Source organism: Lissotriton helveticus, chromosome 2_1 (genome assembly GCF_964261635.1).
Source record: "Lissotriton helveticus chromosome 2_1, aLisHel1.1, whole genome shotgun sequence".
Classification (NCBI taxonomy): domain Eukaryota; kingdom Metazoa; phylum Chordata; class Amphibia; order Caudata; family Salamandridae; genus Lissotriton; species Lissotriton helveticus.
In genome coordinates, this window is record NC_136059.1 from 1,030,126,014 (window position 1) to 1,030,153,974 (window position 27,961).

At 44.8% G+C, this 27,961-nt stretch overlaps 1 protein-coding gene across 1 annotated transcript in view; it reads right to left on the minus strand.

Moving 5' to 3' along the window:
* Nucleotides 1-27,961, minus strand: part of KIF27 (kinesin family member 27) — a 437,315-nt gene that overhangs the window by 32,479 nt on the left and 376,875 nt on the right. Inside the window, exons 15-17 of the mRNA XM_078675808.1 lie at nt 24,008-24,214; nt 17,287-17,485; nt 2,633-2,797 (exon numbers count right to left, since the gene is read on the minus strand). Of these exons, the coding sequence (XP_078531934.1) occupies nt 2,633-2,797; nt 17,287-17,485; nt 24,008-24,214 (571 nt within the window). The remainder of the gene's footprint in view (nt 1-2,632; nt 2,798-17,286; nt 17,486-24,007; nt 24,215-27,961) is intronic.

A 27,961-nucleotide genomic window follows, 5' to 3' on the forward strand; every position in this document is an offset into this window, starting at 1 on the left:
GACTGATGTTGGGAACGACTTCTGTGACTTCTGTACGTGGAAGGGGACTAACCCTTCGATTTGGACCAGTCTGGTCACTGAGTCTTTCAGTGCTTGTTGATGTAGAGCTTTGCCTCATGGTCCTATATGGCCTTCAGGTTCATCAACCCGCAGTTCCTTAGGTCTTAGAGTCATGACTTGACCCCAGGCAACACAGGCAAACTTGATGAGGACTTTTCACAGGCATTTGTTTGAGACAGTCCTTACAGGGTTTGGAATCTATCAACTTAGGAGGTGACATTTGCCTTGCCCACTGTAAAATGTTTGGAAAAATTCTGTCTCAAAGAAATGAGAGATGGCCCGGATACTTGTCTGGTGGCACGGAAAGAAAGGAACTAACATCAGCCCACTGGAGCAACATTTATATGGGCCATGCATGTCATTTCTGCAGAGGAACGGCATCATTGCAGAGCTGCATAGCACCATGTACCAGCAAGCAGAGGTAGTGCTCAAAAGTTTCAGGATCCAGTCTGACACTTGGGGAATATTCAAAAGATGAGGAATCTGTGGTTAGAAGTCAGCATTGTGGCTATCCACTGGAATAGTACTGGTCTATTATTGACAATATTTTAGTTACCCTTGTCATAAAAGTGCCCATGCTTCACATATTGTGCCCATTTTCAACAACATACTAAGTATAGCTGGAAAATAGTCTATTATCCTTGGCCTATTGTGGCCATCCTTTACAACATTAAGGATATCCCTAGCATAATAGTGTCCCACCCTTCACTGAGCTCTCTTGAAGTATCACCTCATTATGGGTGGTGCTGCCTTACTGAAACAAGCCCCGCCACAAGGCATTACTGTGGCCCTCTACTGCCCCGACTCACCCCATTTGCCCTTGTCTTTATTTCTTCTAAATGAGCTGCATTTTTAGCTGCCACTGTCGTGGACTGCTCCTGAAGTACAGAAATCCATACATAGTATTAAGTGTGAGGATGTAAAATGTGCAGCTGAGTGCACTGATTTTAGTAGCTATAGCAAAACACTGTACTTTTGTTTTCAATTTCCACTGCAGGTATTTCCTCCTTCTTGGCTGTGCTCATGTATTGAAAGCAGTGGGGCCTCACTAGTTCCACCCACTTCTCCTTCCCCTGTCTCTGCTCGAAGTGCATTTCACCAGCTCTTCCAGGGCGTCAAGCTCAGTTGTCTAGGTACAAAGGAACATAGGTTAAGGATCACTTTAGTGACAACTGCCCTGTTTTGTTCCACATGAGACCCGGAAACAGCCTAGTGCCTGAATCCCGGCCATATTATTCTTATATTCTTTCCCTTTATGCACTCCTTTTGTCACTTTTAACTAACTTGATGTTTCCACAAAGTGCTTACTTTGAGCCAGCGGGTGCAGGTGAGGCCCCATCAGCACTTATTACTGAGGAGCAGCACTTATTTTTCCTTAACAGAATTTGATACAAGGCAGTACAGAGAAAAACACTTAAGGGGGAAGATGGAAAACAGTCACAAAGGGAGAAGACAGGGATGAAAAATAACCTTTGAGAGTTAGAAAATGAGACATTAGGAGTCTTGTGGTGGATTAAAAAGGCATGAGTTGAATCAAGACTATGAAGCCATGGTATTTGGTACCCTAACCTTTGATAGCATTGGCTGTAGGCTTCTGAGCAAAGGTCTGGGCCCCAGCGCTTATTCTTTTACAAATCAAGCACTGTTTCCACAGTTGTAGTGAATATCGCATCTTCACCTAAAACCAGTACTACCTATTCTCAAGATTTGCTCATCTGCTGCTTCTGGGTCTACCCCTCCCAGAGCATACCTATGGCAAGCGGTGTAACACCCTTCCTCTTTGCCTTCCTCCTCCTTGTTCGGTAATTCCAGTTTTGTGCAAAACCTTGAATTGCATTTTTTGTTTCCTTGTAAAGTGTATATATACCTTTAGTGACCAAGTACAGTATAAATATGTGAAATAACTAAATAATTAAAGCCCTCAGAAGTAACTAGGAATCTTAGAATCAAAGAAAACAATGTTCTTCCTTTTATTTTGAACTTGCCATGCTCTGCAGCAGTCTTTCTCAAAAGCACCCTAAACCTTTGGGAACTTCCTGCCTACTGAAACCAAAACTGGACCAACCCTTTTCTCCTTCCGTTGCCTGTGAAAGATGCACTAGTTTAGACTGTACCTGATGCACCTGGTGCAATCATTCCACATTTACCAGAGGATCACAGTCTTGTTCAAGTTTATGCTGTTAGAGCAGAGCTGTATGACATCCACTAATCAACCATTTTCCATTATTCTACTCATCCCTACACTCCCTTCTTTTCTTTTATCTAGCTTTCCCATCCTCCCGCTTCTCTACTCTCCGAGTTCAGTCCCATTTCCTTATCTGCTCTTCTCCCTTCCTACATCCTGTTTGGCTGACAGGGTAACCCATCCCATTTACAATGGTGTACCCTGTCCGCCAAACTCTAAATCAGCCCCGTAGTTGAGTCATAAATAACCATTTGAGCAAGTTCCTCAACATGGATATATTGCATTTTTAAACACATAGTCCAACAACATTTTAGCAATTGAGGTCACTCTAAAATATCTAATAGAAAAGCTAACCCTTGGATGTATAAAAAGCAAACAAATACCTACTTTTAGAATTTGGATGCTGAGGATGAAGGGATTCACCAATCAGTTCTCTTAATTTTTTCTTTAGCTCACGGCTGGTTTTCTTATAGAAAAACAAATCTTTTTCAAGCTGCTGGACTTTAGCTTCGTATGCATTAATACTTTCTGTAATACCATCTTTATCTTGGTCTACAAAGGTAACAACATTTAATTAGAAATAGCATAATTAAAGAGATCTGTAACACTGCCTTGTCAGTGATCAAAAACTGCGTACTCTGACTGCATCATCTAAAGAAGTGCCAATTGTGTTTGAATTTGTCGTTAGTAAAACATATTGACAGTATTTTAATTTGTTGTGCAGCAATGAAAATATATAATGGAACGCAGTCCTCACATAAAGCAATAAGTAATTTACCATTGACAAATTTAAATATTAAAATATTCCCTACATTCCCTACATCTTCTACAACTTAAAGGAAAAGTTACTTACCTTTGATAACAATGAATCTGGTAGAGACATAGTCTAGCAGCAGAATCCGTAACTTATGAATTCTCCCCAGGAGTCAGATTGGATCTGAAATTTTTCAGCAGTTCATCTGCGCGCCAGGGGACGGTGTCGTACAGCTCCATGATTACGTCAACTCCGGCTGTCAGTGAACCATATAAGTCCCCTCCGTGCGTGGATGTCAGTTTCTTCTGTGAAACCTTCCGCGCTAAAACGTGGAGCAACTATAGAAACTGGCTGTGGAAAAAATTATTACAAAGTAGCAATATATTGTATGTCAATATCAGCCAAGGGATTTAAGGAAAAGACCAAATGAATCACCGAACCACAGCTACGTGAAACCCTGCACACTGGTGTATAAACCAGCCTTGCAAAAGAAGACACCTCTTACTCTACCAGTCACTCACAAATGGAAATGGATGGTATGGTAATACCAGAACAAAACCTATGAGGCAAGACGACGTGGTTTGTTGAGTCATACCACTACACGAAACAGTGATCATTGGAGTATAAAACCAGTACTGAAAAGGGGAATAACCCCTGCATCATATGTTGTTGGCAGAGCGGTGAGGATGGGCAGGGAGTTAAGGAATCTGTGGTGAGACTGTGTCTCTACCAGATACATTGATATAGTAGGTAAGTAGCTTTTCCATCTGATAGAGACATCTAACCGCAGTTTCGTTAACTTTTTAATTATATACCATAGCTGTACCCAACCACGAGGTGGGTCTGAGAACGAATCCTACAAAAGTTCTGAAAGAGAATTAGCGGGTCAAAATTAGCCACAGACCAGACATACGGAGGAAATAGATGAAAAAGAGCATGGCTCCTTATAAAAATTGTGGCAATGACCACAGACAATGTAAATAAGAAACAACTCCGCAGGCATGGAAAAAACAAAACCTCAAGGGAAACAGGACAAAATCCTGCCAGGAGATACCAAATCCTACAAAAGGTCTTGGAGAGGACCAGCGGGTCTAAATTAAAAGGCTGAAATGAAACCCTGGATTAGGAAGACTAAAGGTGAAACGAACGCCAATCCAATGTAAAGTTCTTGATAGCAAGACAGTGAGAACTAAGGACTCACAATGGACCTCTTATCTAGAGAGAAATCAGCGGGAACAGAATGAACAAAGTGAAAGATGCCACAGTCGTTCATATATATATTAATATATATATAGTTTTAAACAATGGTGTCGGCCACAAAAATGTTACACACAACAAGAGCTACTCCTAGTTTGGTGACCTCTATGGAATTATGGTTATATTATGAGGGAGGGCATCTAAAAAAATGTGACGGACTGGTCTCACACACCACCTGGTATCATGCTTCATCATCGGCCAGTCCTCGCCCTCTAAAACCTTTGTTTGATAGAGGGCGGGTATACACCTGACGACAGGGATGCACTTCTAAGCTAAGAGGGGGCCCGTGCAAAAGTGAGTGAGGGTAAAAATCATTATAGTTATCAAATAATATTTTAATGTAATTGGTAACTATATGATATTAAAATCAATAAACAGTGTATGGGGAAGTTACTGTTCCCTAACCGTAGTGTGAGCGGTCAACATGTTTCTGCCGTTTCGGCCCAAGTGGGTCCAGGGCATTCATCAGGACCTAAGTGTAAATAAATGGGGGCTCTGTTCTTACCAACTGGTGGCAAGAAGATACCACTGTGCGGGTGTGTCCTGTGTCACTCTCCACTATATGAATGGCTTCAAAGTTCCAGCCTGGAAGAAAAAGTTGAAAGGTATAACCTGAAACAACATAACTGGGTCACGAAAGAATACTGAAAACTATACATGCATCGATTCAGTTATAAGTGAGTCACTACTCATGTGACATGTGACACTCTATATGTGTACACAATTAAAAATTGATGAAGTGAGATGAGATCTCACTATTCTTACCCTAAATACCCAAGCTACTTGCCCCATAGGAGGAGGGGAGGGGAAATCCCTGTTGTCAGACATTGTAAGGAAAAATATACACAGACCGCAATTGGCGAGAAAATTGGGCTCATGGTAAAGGAAAATACATGATAGGACTCTCCTTCAGAAAAACAGTCAGACCGTCATACCGCACACAAGCACACTCACTGCTTCAGGGGAAAGTTTCCCGCGTTGCTCCTAGGTGTCTGCTTCCGGTCCTCCCCGATGTCGGAATGAGGAAGAGATTGCTGCGCTATATATAGTGCAACTACCTAAGCTTAATTGATGTTGATAGGATCGGCATTGGAGAAAATAATTGCCAGGTGCGAGGTTTCCATTGTCCTTATACGTTCAATGCTTGTAAGTGAGCAACAAGCCTGACTAGGTAATGGGGTCGCTTCGCACATGCTCAGGTGACCGGCGTGAAGCTAAATACGCCAGTAGCTGGGTGTGCCCGGGGGAGAGAAAATAATGGTTGCTATCCCCATAGCCGTCTCCAAGCTGTAAGAGGCTGCGCATGCCTCCTAGTTAACATGAGGCTGGGAGACGCCCAAGTGTGGGCTCCGCTGTAACCGCAGGAGGGGTTGTCGCGCAGCCCATAGCTGTAAGGGGCTGTGCATGTCTCTTAATCCAAAATGAAGATGGGGGACGCCCGCAGTTAGGCGCAGCGTTAGAAAGAGACAGGGGTGATTGTCATGCGCGTACTCAGTGTTTGCAGAGTGACGCCTGGCAGAGCATGAATTCAGATCTGCGAGCCGGGTTAAAAATATATTTTCTACGTGGCTGTTGAAAAAAAGAAAAGGTGTCATCAGGTCAGCAGTATCAGACTATGCTTGTTCCATATATAAATAAAGGCTGTGCTGTAATAGGACAAATGTCCTTTTTATTAAGGGTATGCATGAAAAGTTGCAGCCGGTAGATGAATATTAAATTAAATTACATTAAGAGGAGCTAACTTGTGAGATTTATATATGTACCAGAGCACTCCACGTAAGAAATCCCGACACAAAAATGTGTCATATTTAAAGTACCATCTTCATCACAGCTGAAGATAGATAATCATATTTTTTCGTATGTAACAAACACTGACAGAATAAAAGGGTCATGAGTCTGAAAGACCCCAGACAAGGTATTTCTAACCAGGTAATAGTGAAACATAGATAAAGAAGGATCCAATGAAATGTCTGACAGATTAAAACCTAGAACAAGGACTGCTAAAATCAAGACCTATCCTTGAATAAAAAGAATGCTCGTTAGAATGAACTGCAAGGCTCACCTACCATGTACCCCTACAGAAGTGGAAAAGAAGAACAATAGCATATATAAATACACTACAAGCTAGAAAAGACATATCTAAAATCCAATACCAACTGTCTTCCAACAGACAGGTAACAAGTATACGGATATACATCTGCCATAAATATGTATATCCACATAAATACAAAACACCTATGCAAACCTGCATATTCATTGCCCAATGAATGTGTATATCAATATACAGACCCCATACATATAAGCACTAGTGAAGAAGGCACTCACTGCCTCCTAATCAGACACTTGCAAAGAATATTGCTACATAATCTGTACCATTAGCAAGAGCAGAATTATATCCAAAATATACAACAGGAAAACCTGCCTGTACACAATAGAAATACATACTCGCAAATAGAAAATAAAAATATGGCTAAATTAAAGAAGTGTTACAAACAAAAAGAGAGTAAGGGAGTTCGTTCGCTCAAAAGTGAACTAGAGATTTCTCCTATTCCCCTGGGAGGAGATGTTTCAAAAACAATGAGAGGAGTATCCCCTATGAAGTTGAAGAACAGACGTATCTGGAGGACCGGTTTTTGGCAAGAAGGAGGATATTCATCCTTTTGTTTAAAACCCCTCACTCACCACCTGGTGGTGACATGCTTCATCATCGGGGTCCACCTTGGCGTCCTAGCGACACCAAGGTGTGCTACGACACCTGAACTACAGTGGAGCGGGTTGTGACTGTGGGTGCAAAAAAATAAATATGAAAAATTGTCCTGGTTGTACTCAAAACATTTAGTTTTTATTATAGAGCAACTGAACAATGTTTAAAAATACAAGGGCGAGATCCTGGTAGGGGGGTTACGACCAGAGGATCTCTATATGTGTTGGGTGGTCAACATGTTTCTACCTTAGGGGCTATTGCCCGGTATTCATCAGGACCAGAAGAACAGGTGGACAGGAGGTGTGTGCTCCCTAAAAAGCACACCCGTGCCTTGATCCCCTGTGTGCCTACTGGCAAAATGGCCAGTGGTAAGTGCCGCTCAATAAAATAAGTGAGCAGACGAATTGGCGAAAAAGAGACCTGTGAGGAGAGAAGAAAGGGTAAAAAACAATCAGGTATTGAGTGATTGACTTACTCTCCTGTAACGTCGTGCAGTTTCTCAGTGAAATGAAAATATAGTGCCAAAAAATGGTGGGTTGATCTCCAAATAAACATTATACCGTGGTGATTGAGTGAAATACTAATCAATATCTATGCCAAAAGTAGGTGCACGCGAGTTGCATGCGGTGTAAAACACGACACTGGTGAATTTATATATTCCATAAATCGAAGTGCCGGTATTGAAGAATGCTAAGGGTGGCACTGCATGGATCGTAAATATCACGTGGTGCCTGTGCTATTTGCAGGATAGTAAATAACAGGGCGGATCCTCTGCCATGGTAGGTGAATGAAAGGTGGAGTGATCTTAAGGCATAGCGGTAACTCGATGGTGCTATATACATTTGACAGCATCTGACTCATACGTGTGAGTGAATAACATCTAATTGACATACATGACGAACACACAAGTAACACTGAGGGACAAACTACAGCTCAAATGGCATAAAACTGGGCTTACTCGGATATGAGCTCTCTGCGCTTCAACGGGCAGGGCGTAGGGTCAATGCCTATGGCGTAACATATTCTGTAAAGGTAAAGAGAGCGCCGGCGTCGTAAATCTCTGTGCCTGCTCAATGCGCTCTGTGAATGGTGAACGACGCCCTCGTGGACCCGGTACATGAATGTGTACCCGGGTACTGATATGGAGAATCTACTTACAGTTACTGGCAAGAAAGATCAGGTCCGACCTACTCCTCGCGTCCTCTGCTCGGCTAATGGTTGCGAGGGCAGCTGGACGCGGTAAAGAGGAGTTGGCCGTTTCCGGAATTGGGCGCGGCCTGGGCGGGTATGGGGGCGGGGCTTGCAGTACGCCGTGGCGTGCTGTCGGTAGCTAAGCTACCGTCAGGAAACAGACAGGAGGTTAGGGTGTGACACAACATAGGACAGGTTTGGTAGACTCGCGGAGCTTGAAATGCACCGCAGAGCTGGGATCAAAGTATGTTGTAGCGCGAAGTGCACGCCAAGGAATACAGAATAGCAGTGATTACAAAGGCTGTATTCAAGGGAGGTGGAGAAAGGAATTATTATACTGGCCTAACAATGAGGCAGACACTGGTTTGTGTGATCGGTAGTGGGTCAATTGGGAAACATGACACCACGTAGTATAAAGTGAGCCTACCACAGATGAATTACCAGTATTGGGTCACGTGTGGGCTGGGCATATAAGATAGTTATGGCGCATGTTGCTTATTGGTGGGCGCCTAAGTGGCGCATACGGCCATGGGTAAATCATATTAAGGTCATGAGTAAATCAAATTATAGTGTGGGGAACACTAAGATAAATGCCCGGTAGGGCAAAGCGTGGATCTAAGCTGAAAGTATCTTGTTGCATCTGTGCTCTGCTCCTAGTCACTGGTCGGAGCGACCAATGGCAATAGTGTCTCACTTCAGCACAGAGTTCCATGGAATATTATCGTTGAGCCCAATTTTGTGAGAAGAAAGACGATAAATCCATCGCTGCTCTTTTTCAAACAGTCGTGCTTGTGCATTAGGGCCTGGTTGAATTTGCTCAATCACCGTCCATCTCATGTCGTTGGGGGTGTGATGCGCTGTAAGAAAATGATCAGTGAGCCTGGTGTTGGTCTTTTTGCATCGGATTGTACTACGATGTTCTGCTATCCGTTGTTTCACTTTTCTTGTCGTCATTCCCACATATGGTTTGTCACAACTGCATCGGATCATATAGATGACAAATGTGCTGTTGCAGTTTGTGTGTGACCTTTGTTGCCAAATTTTGCCTTCTTCAAGGTTCAAAGTTTTTGTGTTGTTGGTGAGGTGGCAAACGCTGCAGTCACCACATCTGGAGTGTCCGATCACTGGGGGTAAACCCCAAGCGTTGGTGATGGTTTGATTGGTTGTTGCCATATTCTGTTTTGGTCTGGTGTTGACCAAAGTGTCTTTTAGGCTTCGTGCCTTTTTGTAAGAAAAAAGTGGCCTGTCCCACTTGTGATTGCCCGTGTGCAGTATTGACCAATGCTTTCTAATACTTTTGCTGACCTGATTGGACACCGCATTATATGTGGTCACGCATGTAAGTGGAATCTCCTCCTCTGGTCTAGGTGTATCCTCTAGCAGGGCTTGTCGCGGTTGATTTCTGGCCCTTTTCTGGCATCTCCTTGTGATCTTTTCGGGGTATCCCCGATTTGTAAGTTTCTTCGTCAGGTCTTCTGCCTGAGTTTTGTAGTCCTTCAGCTCGCTGCAGTTTCTCCTAAGCCTGAGATACTGGCCATAGGGTAGATTCACACTCAGGGGGCGGGGATGGAAACTGTCAAATCTCAGCAGGTTGTTCTTAGCCGTGGGCTTGAAGTGGGTTTTGGTCTTGAGCTTGTCAGTGTCTCTTTCGATCTCAATGTCAAGAAAGACCATTTTGTCTTTGTCAACACTGTGTGTGAACCTAAGGTTTGGGTCACAAGTGTTTAGCCACCTGATGAATTCCATTAGGGTTTCTTGCGGTCCTTGCCAGATGGTGAAGACGTCATCTATGTACCGTCTCCAAAATTTGATGTGGTTGCTGTAAGGGTTGTTGGGGGTGATGACATATTTTTTCTCAAAATCATACACGTAGAGGCCCGCTACACTGGGAGCAAAGACACTCCCCATGGATGTCCCGCCTATTTGGAGGTATAGTTTGCCATCATGTTCAAAAAAGTTTCTTTTAAGAGCGAGAGTTGCACACTCTACAATGAACTCTGTTGGTGTTCTATAGTCCCATGTGGAATTGTCCAGTGTTTGCTTAAGTACTGTGATGGTGGCGTCTTGGGGTATATTAGTATAGAGGCTCTCTATGTCTAGACTCACAAGGATGTGGTCTGGTTCAATCCTGATGTCTTCCAACATTGTCAGTAGGCTTTTGGTGTCCTTCAGGTAGGTTGCAGTGTTTTGTACAATAGTTTTTAGAAAGTGATCACAGAAGCGTGACAACGGTTCCAAAAGCGAACCTATGCCTGACACGATTGGTCTGCCAGGCGGCGGGATCTTGCCTTTGTGCATCTTCGGGACTACATAAAAGTAGGGGATCTTACCCTCCGTTTTGCAGAGGTAGTCCGCTTCTTGTTTGGAAATCTGGCCTGAGGCCTCTGATGCTTCCACCATGTTGGTTATTTCCACCCTTAGGTCTTCAGTGGGGTCGGCTGTTAGCCTTCTATAATTGGTGTTGTCCCCCAGGAGGCGTTGGCATTCGGTGTCGTAGTCAGTCTTATTCATTATTACCAGCCCCCCTCCCTTGTCGGCTGGTTTTATTATGATTGAGTCATCGTTTTTTAAGTCAGCTATGGCTTTGTTCTCCGCTTGGCTGTTATTGTGGTATTGTTTAGTGACTGCTAGTGCTTCAATGTCATTAAATACAGCTTGCTCGAAGGTGTTGATCTCCACCGGGATTGAGTGTGGCGGGGGCGTAAAGGTGGACCGTAATCTGAGACCCGTTTCATTCGTGGTTTCGTCAGAATCAATGATGTTGGTTTTTTCGAAATATGCTTTCAATTTAAGTTTCCGAAAGAAAGCGGCCAGCTCGCAATGTAATTTAAATTTGTCCAAGGCTGCAGTGGGTACAAACCCTAGACCTTTGTTTAGTACATTGGATTCTGTAGTTGTCAGTGTACGCGAAGATAGGTTGGTTACTAGCTCCTCGCTGTGCTGGGGCCTGCTTTGTTGGCTCCCGATTTGCTCCTGGTTATGCTGCCCGTTGTGTCTTCCTCCTCCCAATGGACGTTGTTCCCTCGTCTGTTGCGTCCCCTTCCGCGCCTGCCTCTGTTCTGAAAAGGAGGGCGGGACTGGGTTTGTTGGAAGGGGAACTGTTGGAAGGGTGGCTGCCAACCAAACATTGGGTACTGTTGAGGATGTTGGTAAAGAAGTACCATCTATCTCAGTATGAGAGTGGAGAAAAGATAGGCAAGATCTTGGCATATAAAGTTGCAGAGGACAGGACCAAGAATTTTGTAAAAGCAGTTAAGGGACCTAATAATTTGGTCTATAATCAACCTAGGCAGATCTTGGAGCAATTTGTTAACTATTACCGAGAACTTTATACTCCTGAACACCGCCATGAAAAAGACGAAATACTAAGATATATAGATATGAGCACAATAAAATGTATGGAAAATGAAAATTCTGACTTACTAATAGGGGATGTTACGATAGCAGATATTAGACATGCAATCAATGCTCTACCAACTGGTAAGGCAGCAGGAGAGGATTCAATACCTTTACAGTTATACAACATATGTATGGACGAGCTAATTCTACTTTTTAGGCAGGTAATTAGCTCTATTGGGGCAGGATGGGGCAGGAAAAAAGGCTCCTAATTCATGGAATTCTACACAGATTGTCTTTTTTCTTAAAAAAAATAAACTAGCTGATGAATATGGGTCTTATAGACGGATTTCGCTTATAAACACGGATGCAAAGATATTTGATGAAAATTTAAGAGACTCGTCTGGCACCAATAATGTCTAGTTTGGTATCACATCAGCAACACAGGCTTATCCCAAAAAATAGATACTACAGTCCATGTCAATGTGGCTGTGACAGCATTTGACGTGGCTCGGACTAAATCAACCCCACTCGGTATGATATTATTAGACGCTAAAAAAGCTTTTGACCGAGTGGGGTGGGACTTTTTCTGGGCTATGCTGACAGCATTTGGCTTTAAAGGCCAATTTTTACAATGGATACAAGCTTTATATGACCATCCGACTGCTAAAATTAGCTATGCGGGGATGCAATCTTCGAAGTTTCTAATATCTCGAGGCACACGACAAGGGTGTCCTTTGTCACCCTTGCTATTTGCATTAACAATGGAGCCATTTCTCTCGGCTCTACAGAATCAACCCCGGATATCACCTTGTGTTTCAGGTCCGAATTCTTTAAATGTATATGCAGACGATATCGCAATACACTCAACAGATCTTGGTGAAGCTATGAAGGGAATAACTCAGGAGGCTAAAAGATTTGGGGCTATTTCTGGATACAGACTGAATACCAACAAAACTCAAGTTTTAATGAATTATAAATCTTTGGTTACAATACAGGGAGTTTGTAATGTTGTTACCTATCTAGGGGGTCAGAATTTCTGTAAAAATAAATGAAATAGCTGCCCTAAACCATGAGGTCTTGCCGAAAGAAACGGCTATTTCATTAAAAAAAATGGCATAAGGTGCCCCTAGGTATCAGTGGGCGCATAAATCTAATAAAATTGAAGATTCTGCCCAAGTTTCTTTATTTATTTCAGTCTATCCCTCTACATATTGATAACTCTTTTTTTAAAATGTTTAGATGGGATCCTTAGAAGTTTTATCTGGGGTTACAAAAAAGCACGCTGAGCAATCGCTTTGTTAAAACTTACATTTAATCAAGGGGCTCTTGATTTTCCTGATTTTAAATTATATTTCTGGTCAGCTTTTCTAAGTCGTCTCCGTAGTTTACTAAATCCTAGTAATAATTTTTTTTTCACACATTTATGTTAGACGAAGATTCCAATATGTTTCTTTTTTAGAATTAATTACCCAAATTATTTTAAAAGGGTCAAATTTAAGAACCCGCGGGATAGAGTAACTATTTGGCGTGCTATCCTTACTACGTGCAAGACATCGTTTTATCATGTTAAACTTCCCCTGTGGGGTAATCCGGGCCTTCCAGAAATTTTTCATGATGGGGTGGCAAACAATTTTCAAACTTGGGCATAAAAACTCTTGGGACCTATACGATCATAACGGGTTTATGGCAATTGAGACATTGAAGATTATATATAATCTTACTGAAGGTGCGCGGCTTAAATATTATCAGATGCGTGATTATTTTATACGTAGGATGAATCTTACAGCTATCTCAGATTCCAACATATGGAATTGTCATTATGCGGTTAAGGCTAAATCGCTAATTAGCATTGGATATAAACGTTTTTATTCTTACAGGGTTGATGACTGTGTGAAATTAGCGGAGAGATGGAGTAAAAAAATGGGTATTATTGTTACAGCTAATACTATCTCCGCAGCTCTCAATAGTATTAGTAGATCAGTACATTCTTCTAATCTGAGATTACAACAATACAGAACAATATGCTTGCTATACTACACACCTGAGAGAATAATAAAATGGTCCTCAAATTACTAGCGATCCGATAAAGTGCCCAAATTGTGATCTAATGGAAGCTGACCTGAAACATATGTTTTTTCTTTCCCCGGAGCTAATAGAACTTTGGCGAGGAGTCACTCAAGTTTTGTCTCAGAAACTTGGGAGACCCATATCATTTACAGTATTGGTGGGTGGGCAGAACGGGAATATTTGTCAGAATGATTTAATAACTATCCTAATTGATTGTGCTAGACTGACAATAGCCCGGGTCTGGATATCGCGGAATGCACCAACAGTTGTGGATTGCTGGGGTTTGGTCAAAGAAACACACAATATGGAATCTACATTAGCTAAAACGAGGGGGACTCAATCATTACGGAAACTAGAAAAAATCTGGGGTTTGTTTATTTGATATTCTTGGGATATTTATCTTGTGTTATAATTATTATGAGTAACTACTTTTTCTCCTCTGTTTAATGAGTTTCAGAAAAATATATTTCTCTCTGTTTGTTCTTTGATGGTATGTGCTTGCTGCTTGTTATTTCTCATGTTGTCAATAATAATGTAATAAAAAAAAGAATATTGTTACATAATCTGTTCCATTAGTAAGAGCAGAATTATATCCAAAATATACAACAGGAAAGGGAAACAACCGTTACATCGCAACTATTACAACAAACTACTTTTACAACGCAACTATTACAACGCAGGATCCTTTACAACGAATGCCTTTACAACGCATGACATTACATCGCAGATGCTATTACAACGCATGCCATTACAACGTAAGTATAGGTAAGTATATTATTTTATTAAATCATTTATTTAATTACAAAAACATTTTTTATTAATTAAATATCATTAATTTAAAAAATATTAAAAATAATTATTATTATTAATTTAAACAAGTACTTTAAATAAATTTTAAAAAATAATTAATTTAAGTAATTTTAATATTAATTAAAAAAAGTTCTAAAAATAAATAAAATAAATAAAAAAATATAAGTAATTTTTATCCCTACACTATCCAGCACTTACCCTACTATTACACCCCCCTGGAGTTAGAATAGTAATTTTAACCCCTACACTATCCAGCACTTACCCTACTATTACACCCCCCCTGGAGTTAGAATAGTAATTTTTACCCCTACACTATCCAGCACTTACCCTACTATTACACCCGCCTGGAGTTAGAATAGTAATTTTTACCCCTACACTATCCAGCACTTACCCTACTATTACACCCCCCTGGAGTTAGAATAGTAATTTTTACCCATACACTATCCAGCACTTACCCTACTATTACACCCCCCTGGAGTTAGAATAGTAAGTTTTACCTTACACTATCCAGCACTTACCCTACTATTACTCCCCCCTGGAGTTAGAATAGTAATTTTTACCCCTACACTATCCAGCACTTACCCTACTATTAAACTCCCTGGAGTTAGAATAGTAATTTTTACCACTACACTATCCAGCACTTACCCTACTTTTACACCCCCCTGGAGTTTGAATAGTAATTTTTACCCCTACACTACCCAGCACTTACCCTACTATTACACCCCCTGGAGTTAGAATAGTAATTTTTACCCCTACACTATCCAGCACTTACCCTACTATTACTCCCCCATCAGTAAATTAGATGAGGATCACTGAAAGAAGGAAGGGAAAAAAAACTGCCACCTCAAAAACTGGTAATTGGCAGCACTCCCTTTTAAATTTAAGAGTGATAAGTGTAACGTGCTCTCAAAGGGAGGACACAAAAACGATGTTTCTTGTAAAAGAAAACCATCAAAATGAAACACAAACAACTTAGGTGTGAGAGACACCAGGAAGCCACACAGATGGAATTACCCTTTATCCTACCGGAGTAGGTTGGTAAACCAGTAGGAATAAAAATACTTTGATGGCATAAAATGGAAGGTAATAAATATAAATGTGTCGCAATCTGCAATCATTGAAGAACACACTCCCGAAACAAGCGGAGGAAAAATCACTCCATAAGGAGGGAACTAAAAGCTGTGTATCATCACATCTAAGGAATACAACTTGTTGAAATAAGGCAAGAAGTTATCGAAGAAATCCGTGATCCAAGAAACTGTAGTTCCAATAAAATAAAAGGTGAGGTTCTGTACCAACAGAGACCACGCATATTGAAAGAAATGGCAATAAACCTACTGCAAATGCTTCTACAAGCATGTAACACAGGTAATCAATTTCACATGAGAAAGAAACCATAGATCCAAATCTCTTGAGTGAGGATCGCCTCATCAGGGATAACCCAAAAAAAACTACCTACGGGTAGGAAAAAGCCTATATAGGGCTTCAAAGAAAAACAACCTGTCATCGACAGCAAAAATACCCTAAGAAATAAGGCCTGCAAAGGCAGGAACACCACATCTGGTGACATTACACTGCAAAAAGCATACCATAATGTAGTTTAGAGCCAAACTGCAAACCAAGAGGAGCCTTCTGCACAGGAGCACCTCACTTAAAATACAGCAAAAGTTGAAAGAAGGGAATAAGGCTAATGGTCTGAGCCACCCGACTGTCTCTAAACCTAAGAAAAGCAGCATCTGCATGGGCACTAAACAAATGAACGCCATCAAACGGTATGTCAATTAAAGCTGACAGGACTGCCTCTGAAAATCCAGTAGAACGAAGCCAAGATCGCCTGCGTAATGCCATAGAGGACGCCATGGCTCGACCAATCGAATACGTGGTGTCTATTCCACACCTAATGATTAACCTAGCCTCTTGCTGCTCATCCAGACTCAAATGACTCATTTTGTTCCTATTAGCCACCGGAAACAATGGCAATAACTGCGGCAACGAATCCCATATGATATGAGACAAACGTCCAAGGACACAAGTTATGTTAATGGAACGTAACGCCGCACTGGTGGAAGAGAACATACGTCTCCCACAAGAGTCTTGCTTACGGGAATCTTTGTCAATTGGAGTATGTGAACGGCTATTAACATTGTGGGAAGCTGTAGCGGCCTGAACCACAAAGCTGTGGTGTGTCGGTTGACAAAGAAGGCAAGCAGGATCATCAGGGTCAGGGCGGTGCTTGTGGGCAATAGTACTGTCTACAGGCCCACCAGTATCAGGTCTAGCCCATGCCCCCAGTGAAATATCATATAATTCCTAACAAAAATGTAGCACTGGCTGAATCCCTGACTGACCTGGATGAAGAACCTCAATTAGGGAATCACTGTCAAAAGCAAGAAAACTAATGTTTTAGCTTAACTACTGAGGATTATAACCTAGTACAATATTTTAATGGACTAATATATATGCTGCAGAGATCTGTGCGTAAACTGAAGATCACAGTTTGAATTTTTGAAAGCTCCACTAAGGTTCCGATACTTTTAAAGTTGATGCTATAAATACCAGTGAGTAGGCGTCAATATCCCCTGTTATTAGTGGGTAAAGACAGTTCATCTGGAATAATGGCTATTACTGCCCCTGTTATTCGAGGTTCAGCAAGGGCATTCTCCCGTATGGGTACATGGTATCTCTCTCCCCAGTTTGTTTTTGTATACATTAGACACACCTCACTAGCATCTTTTCCTATTACCGAGGCATTTGCCCATTTTCGAGTTGGTTTAACTTGTAAGAGAATCCTCAACATGACAAGGAAAAATTTGCCAAAATCATACAACTGTTAAAGTAAAGAGAGTACACACAGGGAGATATTTGGCCAAAATACAAAAGAGAAAAGCAATGGAAAGACACATAAAAGGGCATCAGTACCTTTAAAGTGTAGTAATAATAGCTGCATCTTTTGCTCATGCTCTTTCTGTTGCAGAGTCAAGCGCCTGTCACACTGCATATTAAGTCGCTCAAGGGCAGATTCAAGTTCCCGAACTATATTCTCCTGTTCGACCACCCTCATGCTCATCTCTTCAGATCGCAGATGTAACTTGCGCTCAGATTCTCGCAGACCAACCACCTGCCAAGCAGATTTGTAATTTTTTAACAAAGCCAATAATATGATCCCAAAAAATTATGTCAACCAAGATTAGGGAAGCAAATACATTTAAAAAGTACAATAGAAATATATTAATATGAAAAATGACAAAGCAGAGAATACGTTTGTGTCTAATGAACATTGCTTTTCGCCTAGAATTTTAATGTCATGAAATAATCTGAGCTGCCACTGTGGGACTTTTGATATTGTATTTGTGGTATGGTTCCTACCAGGGGTGCTTTCCTTGGCTTGACTTAAACTTCTCAATGTTTCACTGCTATCCCCTGTACAGAAAACAATTATTTCTAATGTTGCACCCAACACGTTTTCCTGCTTTTCATCTCCAAATGCAGCTCACCACCGCTAATATAATACAACTTTAAACAGGAGGAGATACCAATACATATGCATCTGAGAAAAACGTAGTTCCTGATTCCGGGCCAAGTGGCCATAGTGGGCACCAGGCGTTTTTCGGTGGGCTGGAAGGGTGAGGGCCGGTTTTTGAGTGGTCGGGGCTGTTTTAGTTACTGGGGCCGGTTATGCAGCAGTAAATTGCCAGGGCTGGTTTGTGTTCTCGGTCCGGCCATGGCCGTTTTGGTCTTAAGTTTAACTCAGACCAAAAGTCCTTGGTCTCAGTTAAACTTATGACCAAAAGCACAAGTTACTTACCTTCGGTAACGATATATCTGTAAGAAACAGTAGTTAGTGTTAGATTCCTTACCTTAGAATATTCCCCGGCGTCAGACTGGATCCGGAAAGTTTTGCGTAGCAGTACCCCTGCGCGTCGGTAGGCGTCGTCTGCGGCTCCGCGTTAGTCGTCGGCGTCGTGGTCGCAAGGATGACGTCTTCGGAGTACTTAGACGCCGCCCTCGCGCACTGACATCAGTTCTTGTATATAGCTTTCCGCGCCAGGATCGCAGAGCCATGCCAGAGACTGACATTGGTGCAATGAAACTAGGGCCTGAAAGGGATGTCCTTAACCCTAGATGTCGGTTCGCAGAACGGGGAGGATGGGTGGGGCGGTAAGGAATCTAACACTAACTACTGTTTCTTACAACTATATCGTTACCGAAGGTAAGTAACTTGTGCATCTGAAAGAAACAGGTTAGTGTTAGATTCCTTACCTTACAATAGATACCCCAGCAATACCAACCTCGGTGGTGGGTCTGCGAACCAAGATCACACCAGAAAGTCCTGGAGAAGGGAACGGCCAAAAAAGCCATCTCTACGGACTTGGCTGTCCAGGCAGTAGTGTCTAGCAAACGTGTGCAACAAAGCCCACGTAGCTGCCTGACAGATGTCCTGTAAGGGGACTCCCCGACCCAGGGCAGTATTAGCTGCTGTGGCCTGAGTAGAATGGGCCCTCAGCCCATCCCTTCTTTGCGCCCACGTAACCAACAAAGAGCTGGTCGTCCACCCGGAACTGGCGTGTGCGGTCAAGATAATAGGAGAGCGCACATTTTGGGTCCAGACGGTGGAGCCTCTCTTCCTCCTTCGAGGGATGCGGAGGCAGAAATAAGGTGAACAAGATGATGGACTGCCCGATATGAAATGCTGTGACCACCTTGGGCAGGAAAGAAGGACGAATTTTCAAGACAACTTTGTCCAGATGGACAGAAAGGAAAGGAGGCTTTGAAGAAAGAGCCTGGAGCTCACTCACTCTCCTGGCAGAGGTGATGGCAACCAGGGATGCAGTCTTAAGAGTCAGAAGATGAAGAGGGCAATTGTGAAGTGGCTCGAAAGGATTGCACATCAAATAGGTTAGAACAATGTTCAAGTCCCACTGAGGCATCACCAAAGGAACAGGAGGAAACGTGCATGATGCCTTTCAAGAATCTATTTACAACAGGGGACTTGAAAAGAGAAGGCTGATCAGGAAGCCTCAAGAAGGCAGAAATGGCAGAGAGGTAGCCCTTAAGAGCAGAGCCCTGCTGGGCAAGAGAAAGAAGGAAGAGGAGAACCTCTGAAAGGGGGGCAGATAGAGGATCCACAGCCTTTGCTTTGCACCATGCCACAAATGTGTTCCACCGTCAGGCGTATACCGATTTTGTGGAGGGACGCCTGGCTGCCAGAATCACATCACAGACTTCAGGAGGCAAGTCAAATGGCCTCAACTACCGCCGCTCAATCTCCACGCATGGAGGTGAAGGCTGGACAGGTTTGGGTGGAGGACCGTCCCCTACTGCTGTGACAGAAGGTCCTCCTGAAGAGGCAGACGAATCGGGGGATCGAATGACATGCTGAGTAGCTCGGGATAACAGAACCTTCGTGCCCAGTCCGGAGCCACAAGGATGACTTGGGCCCATTCGCGCCTGATCTTCTTCAGCACTCTGGGCAGAAGTGGTATAGGCGGAAAGGCGTACAACAGACCACAGCTCCACTCGCGATGAAAAGCGTCTTCGAGCGAGTGCCGCCTTGGAAATTCCAATGTGCAGAACTGATTGCGTGTTCTCTTCGGTGGCGAATAGATCTAACCAAGGCTCTCCCCACTGCTGAAAGAGGCCTTGCACCACGTCCGAGTTCAGACGCCATTCGTGATTCTTCATGCACCGGCAGCTGAGTTTGTCCACCCTGGCGTTCAGGGAACCTGCCAGGTGTTGAACCACCAGGGTGATGCCCTGGTGTTCCAGCCATGTCCAGAGGCACAGAGCCTCCTGACAAAGGGTCCACGACCCCAACCCGTCTTGTTTGTTGCAGTACCACATGGCGGTGGTGTTGTCCGTGAACACCTGCACTACACTTCCCCGGACAGAGGGAAGGAATGCCTTCAGTGCAAGCCGGATCGCCTGTAGCTCCAGAAGGTTGATGAGGAGCCGGGACTCCGCCGGAGACCAGAGACCTCTGATCTCCCTCTCTCCCATGTGGCCCCCCATCCCAGGAGGGACGCATCCGTCACCACTATGTGCTCCGGTTGGGATAGGGAGAGAGATCTGCGGCTGACCCAATCACGGTTCATAAGCCACCACTGTAACTGTCTTGCAGCGCCCTCGGAGATCCGGACGTGGTCGGACAGGTTGCCCTGATGCTGTGCCCACTGAAACTTCAGGTCCCACTGCAGAGCCCGCATCCGCCACCTGGCGTGATACACCAAAAGGATGCAGGGGGCCATCAGCCCCAGGAGCCGCAGCGTCAACCTGACCGAGACTCGGGATAAAGGCTGAAAGATCGGAATCAGAGCCTGAATATCCTGAACTCTCTGTTCGGGTGGATAAAGCCAAAACTGCGCAGTCCAGAACCGCTCCGATGAAAAGGAGCTTCTGAGAGGGGCACAGGTGTGACTTCGGCACGTTGATGGAGAACCCCAGTGAGTGCAGGAGGTCGGCCGTAGTCTGGAGGTGGGAGACGACTGTTTGGGGCGAGCCCGCCTTCAACAACCAGTCGTCGAGATAGGGGAAGACTGAAACCCCTAATCTGCGCAGATGAGCTGCGACCACCGCCATCACTTTCGTGAACACCCATGGGGCGCTGGTAAGGCCGAAGGGGAGCACGGTAAACTGAAAGTGCTCGTGTCCTACCGTGAACCGCAGGTAACGCCGGTGGGCCGGCAGGACGGGGATGTGGAAATATGCGTCCTGCAAGTCCAACGCTATCATCCAGTCTTCTGGGTCCAAGGCAGCTAGGAACTGAGCCAAAGTCAGCATCTTGAACTTCTCCTTCCGGAGGAAGCCGTTGACGCTCCGAAGGTCCAAGATAGGGCGTAGACCTCCTTTGCCTTTCTTGGGTACCAGAAAGTAGTGGGAATAGCAACCACGTCCTACTTCTGGTCCAGGAATGCGCTTGACGGCCCCCTGGGCCAAGAGGGCCTCAACTTCCTCCTGTAGAAGTCGCAAGTGATCCCCCGACATGCGGAGGTACTGAGGCGGCATGGCTGAAGGGGTCGCCTCGAAGAGGAGGGAGTAGCCCCTTCGGACAATTTGTAGCACCCACCTGTCCGATGTGATGGAGCACCAGTGAAGAAGGTGATGGCGAAACCTGCCCCCCCACTGGCGTCAAATGGGTCGGAAAATTCGGACTAGGAGGATTTTGATGCAGATGCTGCGGGGCGGGTGTGGACTGACCTTGACCTTGCCGGTGTCCCCCGCCACAGTGGTTACCACGTCCGCAACCGCGTTGAGGTTGTTTCTGCGGCCTGTGGCTAGCTAAACGTGTGGGCGGGCCCCTTCCTTGGCCACAAATGGGACGAAAGGCGGTAGTTTGCTGGCGTTGGCAGAGGCCCAAGGACTTGGCCGTAGCCCTGGAGTCCTTGAAACGCTCCAGCGCACTGTCCGCCTTGTCGCCAAAGAGGCGACGGCCATCAAAGGGCATGTCCATAAGGGAGGCTTGGACATCCCCCGAAAAGTTGGCGAACCTCAACCAGGCGTGGTGGCGAACCGCCACCGTCGTCGCAATCGCCCTGCCCAGCGAGTCCGTGGTATCCAGTACACACAGAAACGAATAGCGTGCTGCATCCTGTCCCTCTGCTAGGGCTTGGGCAAGCTTTGCCTGGACCTCCACCGGGCACTGCGGCAGCACTTCCGCAACCGTATCCCACAGAGAGTGGGTGTAACGGCCCAAAAGGCAGGCTCTCAGGGGTGGGGCGAACGGACAGGAAGCTGGGGTCGCCCGGAGCCGGGCGGTGGCGTTGGGCCACGTTCCGATCTACAGGGAGGCCTGTAGAGGGCTTGGACTAGGTGCCCAGCAGAACGTCAGTGAGGGCTTCCTTAAGCGTTAAAGGAGCTTGCCTGCGGTTTGAGCACCTCAGTGAGGAGGTTAGTCCTCACAGCTGCGACTGGGAGCTCAAGAGCCAAGGCCTTGGCTGCCCTAGTAAACACCACGCTGTAAGCAGCCCCCTCCTCCAAAGCCACGGTAGGAGGGGAGACAAATCCAGTGTCGGGCGAAGTGTCCAGACCACTGGCCTCCCCCAGCTCGTCTACCCAGTCCTGGCTCAACTGGCACTGCAGTGCCAGAGGATCCTTAGACCCCTCCCAGTCCCCCTCATCATCCATCTCCTGATAGTCACGAATAAATGATGGAGCCGGGTCGTCGGTGAAGGACTCACCAATCGGCGTCGAAGACGGCACTGGTCCGACACCGGATCCGGATCGGGTGGGGATCAGGGACGGCACCGGGGGCAACACCCTTGGTGACGACGCCAGCGGAGGGGTCGTAAGGTCAACCGGCATCGTCACGGATCCCGGCCTGGATCCTGAGGAGCCCTGCAGCGTCGGGACCGGAGTCGTCGACGGCGCCGGGGCCGAAGCACCCGCTGGACCGCTTGGGCTCCCAGACGGACCCGCGGTGCCCGAAGGCGCCTCGGCGGGTTCCAACAGAGGGAAGCGCGACCTCATGGCCGTGAGGAAGGCGCTGATCTCCTCCGGCGTCGCATGCAGTCCAGGGACCGGCAGGTGTGGAGCTGGACGCGGCGCTTGCGGCTCCGGTGGAGCTGCGTGGGCGGTGTTGCCCGAATCCCGCATCGCGCGAGCGTCAGGGGGAGTCAGAAGAGCGATGTCGCTTCTTTGACTTCTTATGCCTCGACTTACCTGAGGACTTGGAGCCCGACAAGTGGTGTCGACTCGCCAAGCTGTGATGACTGTGGCCCTGCGACCGGTCCCTCGACCTCCTTCTGGACCGGGACCTCAAGTGGCGCGGGGCCGACTACCAGAGCTCAAGACGCTTACGGGACCGCTCCTGCCTAGACTTCGAGATCAAGGCCCGGCAGTCGGGGCACGACTTGTCATCGTGGTCGGCCCGAGACAGTAAAGGCACCAACGGTGTGGGTCGGTTACCGACATCAAGCGGTTACAATCGTCGCAGGGTTTGAACCGGGGCATCCCTATCGGCACCGAGAGTCGAGGTATCGACTCGAGAAGATCCAAAAGAGATCAAAAAGTTTAGTCAAAAATTGACTGGGAGTACTGCTCTTCCCGGATCTGCGCTTGTTGGCGCGGAAAAAAGAAGAACTGACGTCAGCGCGCGAGGACGGCGTCTTAGTACTCTGACAGACGCGGAGCCGCAGACGACGCCTACCGCCGCGCAGGGGTACTGCTACGCAAAACTTTCCGGATCCAGTCTGACGCCTGGGAATATTCTAAGGTAAGGAATCTAACACTAACCTGTTTCTTTCAGATCGTAAATTTAACTGAGACAAAAGTCTAACTTTACTACTCGTAAATGCCCTTTGTGAATACAGCAAGTCGTAAAGTTAGACTTTCGTCTCAACTTACCTTGTGAATCGGGCCCATCATATTTATCTGCAACCATAATATTGTCAGGAAAAGAAGTTCAGTGCTAGGAATATTGTTGGAAAGGGGAGCAGGCAACATAACTGCATGTAACTAAACCTCAAATATGAATCAGTCGTGCACATCTGTTGTTAGCTGCTTGAAAGAACTTAAAAAATGAGCAACTGGAGCATGTATGATGTGCAAATGAATAATTGCCCAAGACAGCATCAGACATTTTTTTAACCACATGGGTAGCTTATTCCTTGTAGGTTAGTAGGAAGTTCAATTGCTTCGTACACACCTTGTTGAAGTATCGGATGAGAAGAGATCTTATCTCGGAGGGAGATAAGGAGCTCAGCTTTTCCATCACATTAGCTTCGCTTTGTCTCAGTATTTGGGTGTTGTCATTTATTGAGGGTTGTCGACTACTGATGTTTTCATTCTTGTAATCAATGGCAGCTTCCAGGGCCTCAATCCCCTCTTCCAACTGGAATAAGACATGCTCCTCCTTCATGAAAATAGAAAAAATACAAGTTAAGGGCGGTAGCAGCTTGCTTTCTTAACAAGTGGTGCAGCGGGGGTTGAGGGGAGGTGAAGGGGTAGGAGGAATATAATGAATACATTAAAAAACATATTTATATGCTGCTGCTCTGCTGGCCGCCATCTCGGGCTTTTCTCCTCGGGTTCCCCACACACTGCGGAGGCTCCAATACGCCAATCAAGGCGCTGCTCTCATCAGAGCAGCGCCTTGATTGGCCTGAGCGGGGTTGTTAAACGCTTGCTCAGTGCCTAGAGGCCTGTGCCTCTACTCCGCCCAGACTTGGCTGTCTGCAGCAGAAAGAAAAATAAAATGATAATAAAATGGTTTTATTATCATTTTATTTTCCCCGTTTCTGTCTGCGGCATGGCACTCAAGCAGGGGGCGATGCTCCTCCCCCATAGCGGAGGAGCCGCCACTGGCTTAAGGCTAACAAAGCAAATGTGACTCATATCATATCCATTACATTTACATAAGGGACTTTTCTCCTGAACTAACTCACTTTAGTATCTAATGAACTTTTCTGTTAAGTTAAAAAAAAATTGAATAAGGCCTGATTTAGACTTTGGAAGAGACTGTCACAACGGCGACAGAGCACACGCCCCACCAGTGCTTTAAATGGAAAAAAGTGCAGGTACTCACCAAATTTCAGATGTGAAGTGAACAAGAAAGAATCCCACATGATGGTCGCTAATCACGGCATGTCCTAACGGGAATCACGCAATTCAATCGTATATCCATAGGTATTATACCTTGTAGCACGTTTCGTGTATCTCATGCTGAGTATTATTCTAACTCACTACATAATCAATGACTTACAATGGATTCATTCCCTCTATATATAGATTGAATCCTGACCCGTACAATCCTTCAAGGTGAAGTTGCCATTTATCATTGGATACCACACCGAGTCTGATTATATTAGGTAACTTAAAGCTTTACCTATTACTATACACCAGTCCTCGACTTAAAAAATCTTAGAGAAGGTCATCATTGACACATCATGTTTAATTTTTCCAGTTTCTCGAATCAAGTTTCTTGCGAATTCCTGAGACACTCTGTCGGTGCATTATTCTTGCCCTTTTTTCATTTTTAATATAATTAGGTAAGATTATATTGTTCAACTTTGAGAGACATCCTAGCATGCCCACTACACATTAGATCTACTCTTGGGTATCCGTGGTAAAACATTGTTTCTATGGTTAATTTTACCACTCCACCATCGATTTCCATGTGCTCTCCACCCTTCCAAATCACTACTTAGGGTGTGGTTCTTTAATTCTCATTTCTCATTCTTTTTCTTAATCTCATTTCTATTTGGTCAGCACCATCCAGCTCTCCGTTGCACACTTGATATACAGTTATGGGTTGAACTACAGTGTACTGTAACATATGAAATGATCTGTTTTTGTCTCTTTATTAGGATCTTCAAGTGGTTCTCCAGAAGAAGGCGTGTAATACGCCGAAACGCGCGTAGAGACCAACATTATAACCACTGTGTCACATTATAGATCAATATTTTAACCATTGTGTTGTAGCAATTTTACAGTTGACATTGAATTTTAATATCATATATGTATTGATTTTGTTATTGTTTTATGTTTTCCACTGTTTGTCATTATTTTTATGATTGTTTATTGTAGTGTTTACATATGTTTTATGTATAATTTTTTACAATAAATGTAATATCTTTGTTCAATCAATTTGTTATCATCTGTTCAGTACACTGTTGTTTATTTTTATCTATTGTGTTGCTTGACCTGCCAACCGGCGGGCTCACTAGTTGCCTAGGAATTGTTTTTTTGAGACATGTCCAAGATGTTACAGGTTTGAGAGTTCATGAAGTAGCAATACCAATGAAATCTTAGGCATTTGATTGGTGCTGGTTCCTGACTCTGTAACTCAGCGATTCCGAGTGATCCCCCTCCCTGTATCCTCCCACACTCTGTTACAGTGTGGGAACTACCATCTCCTACAGTAGGTGCTTAGGGCACCAAAAATGTGGATACCTATTTTGTTAACATGGTTACTGTAAGGATTTTCTGCTAAGGAGCAGGCACGGCCTTTACCATGTGCAAGCAGAGCCTATGCCCAGGGCGCATACCTTTAAATGGCACAAAAGCTGCCTGCAGCAGGCTTCTTCTGACGTGGCTCCAAAGAAAAGTACATTTAAACATGGTCAATGGAGGCTGCTGGTGCCCGTGTCTGCATTTTGACTGCTTTACTTCGCACAACTCCCCAATCTCTTGTCACCGCACCTTCCCCCACCCCTCCAATCATTTTCTATACAGAGTGTTAAAAGGATGAATGAGAAGGGAAGCTACATTTGGTGTCGCCCAGGGCACTGTGAGCAGAGGGCTCTGCTAAGGAGAGTTCTATCTCTACATCTATTTTCTCTCTCTTTCGTCCTCTCCGGAGCTCTGAAGTTTCTCAGGTTCTTCTCATCCAGTCAATGCTACTTATTTACACTTCATACTTCTATTTATGTCATAAAATCAACACTAAAAATACCATAATGCTAAGGGAAAACTAAAGCTGGGCAAGCTACTCAAGAAAAGATCTGGGAAACTTGGTTGCTCTGCCTCTCTTTCCATATCTTGTTGATAAGATGAAGCGACCTCTTATAGGAAGACCAGTGTAAAATCAGGCACAATAAACACAAAAACACAGGCCATTGTTGGCAGAATTAGAGTTTGTCCCTGTCTGCTGATTATAACATTACTGCAATTAACTAGCTCTGGGCCTTAGTTAATATGCATTTGCTGCGCCAATGAATAACCCAGTACTTGTTTCTTGCAGTTTGGCAGAAGCTGTCGCCGTTCTTAATCTTCGTGTCTCCTCCATGGGTTTGATTGAGAGTTCTGGACCTGTAAGCTAAAGTGAGTCTGATAAAGTGCTGCCAGGCACAAGGACAGTCTGTGACCAAACGAGGAGACAGGCTCAGATAGGCATGAACAGCCTACACATTCCGACCCGTAGCATCAACCAGCCAATTGTAAGCGGTTCGAATAGGTTGGCTCGCACAGCAAGAAATATGTCGGAGACGCTGTACAATGATAGTGTTAATTGCATACATATATAGATGAGCTTTGTCTGATTGGCCGAGTCCCTGCTGCAGGTATCCAGTCAGAAGAAGCAAAATTCAACCTGGGGTTGGGGAAAGGGGACAGTAAAGTACCATGGCACCAACCGCAATAGTTTAAATACACGTTATTGAGTACAACAGTGCTTGCGCAGATGCTGGGTCACTACGAGTACCGGTACACTCCTTGTCTGAGGAGAAGTTCCAGTACTCAAGAGGAGAACATTAAAAAGTGGCAGTACTCAGTATCGTGAGCACCGGCCCATTTAAAGCACTGCTCTCCACCAAACTTAAGAGATCTGCCCCCCTCATTTAGATTCAGGTGGACCTTCAGTATGTCAGCGATGGAGGCTACTCCCCCACCCTCTTTGGCATACTCCTCCGACAGCCCGATGGAGTAAGGGCCATCGCAGATTTGGCCTTTTAACTGCCAGCCCGATTTAGAGTGGGCGGTCAAATGCACAGTTTTGACTGTCAGTCACCACCACATAAAATCTGACAGTAAGAGGCAGTGAAAACTGGTAAATGACCCTCACACCATGGAAGAAAAAGCTCATGGTGTGGGGGGTCATTAATTTCTCTATTTTCTCGTTTTTGGATTTTGAAAATAAAAAAAAATGTTAAACGTTTGACGG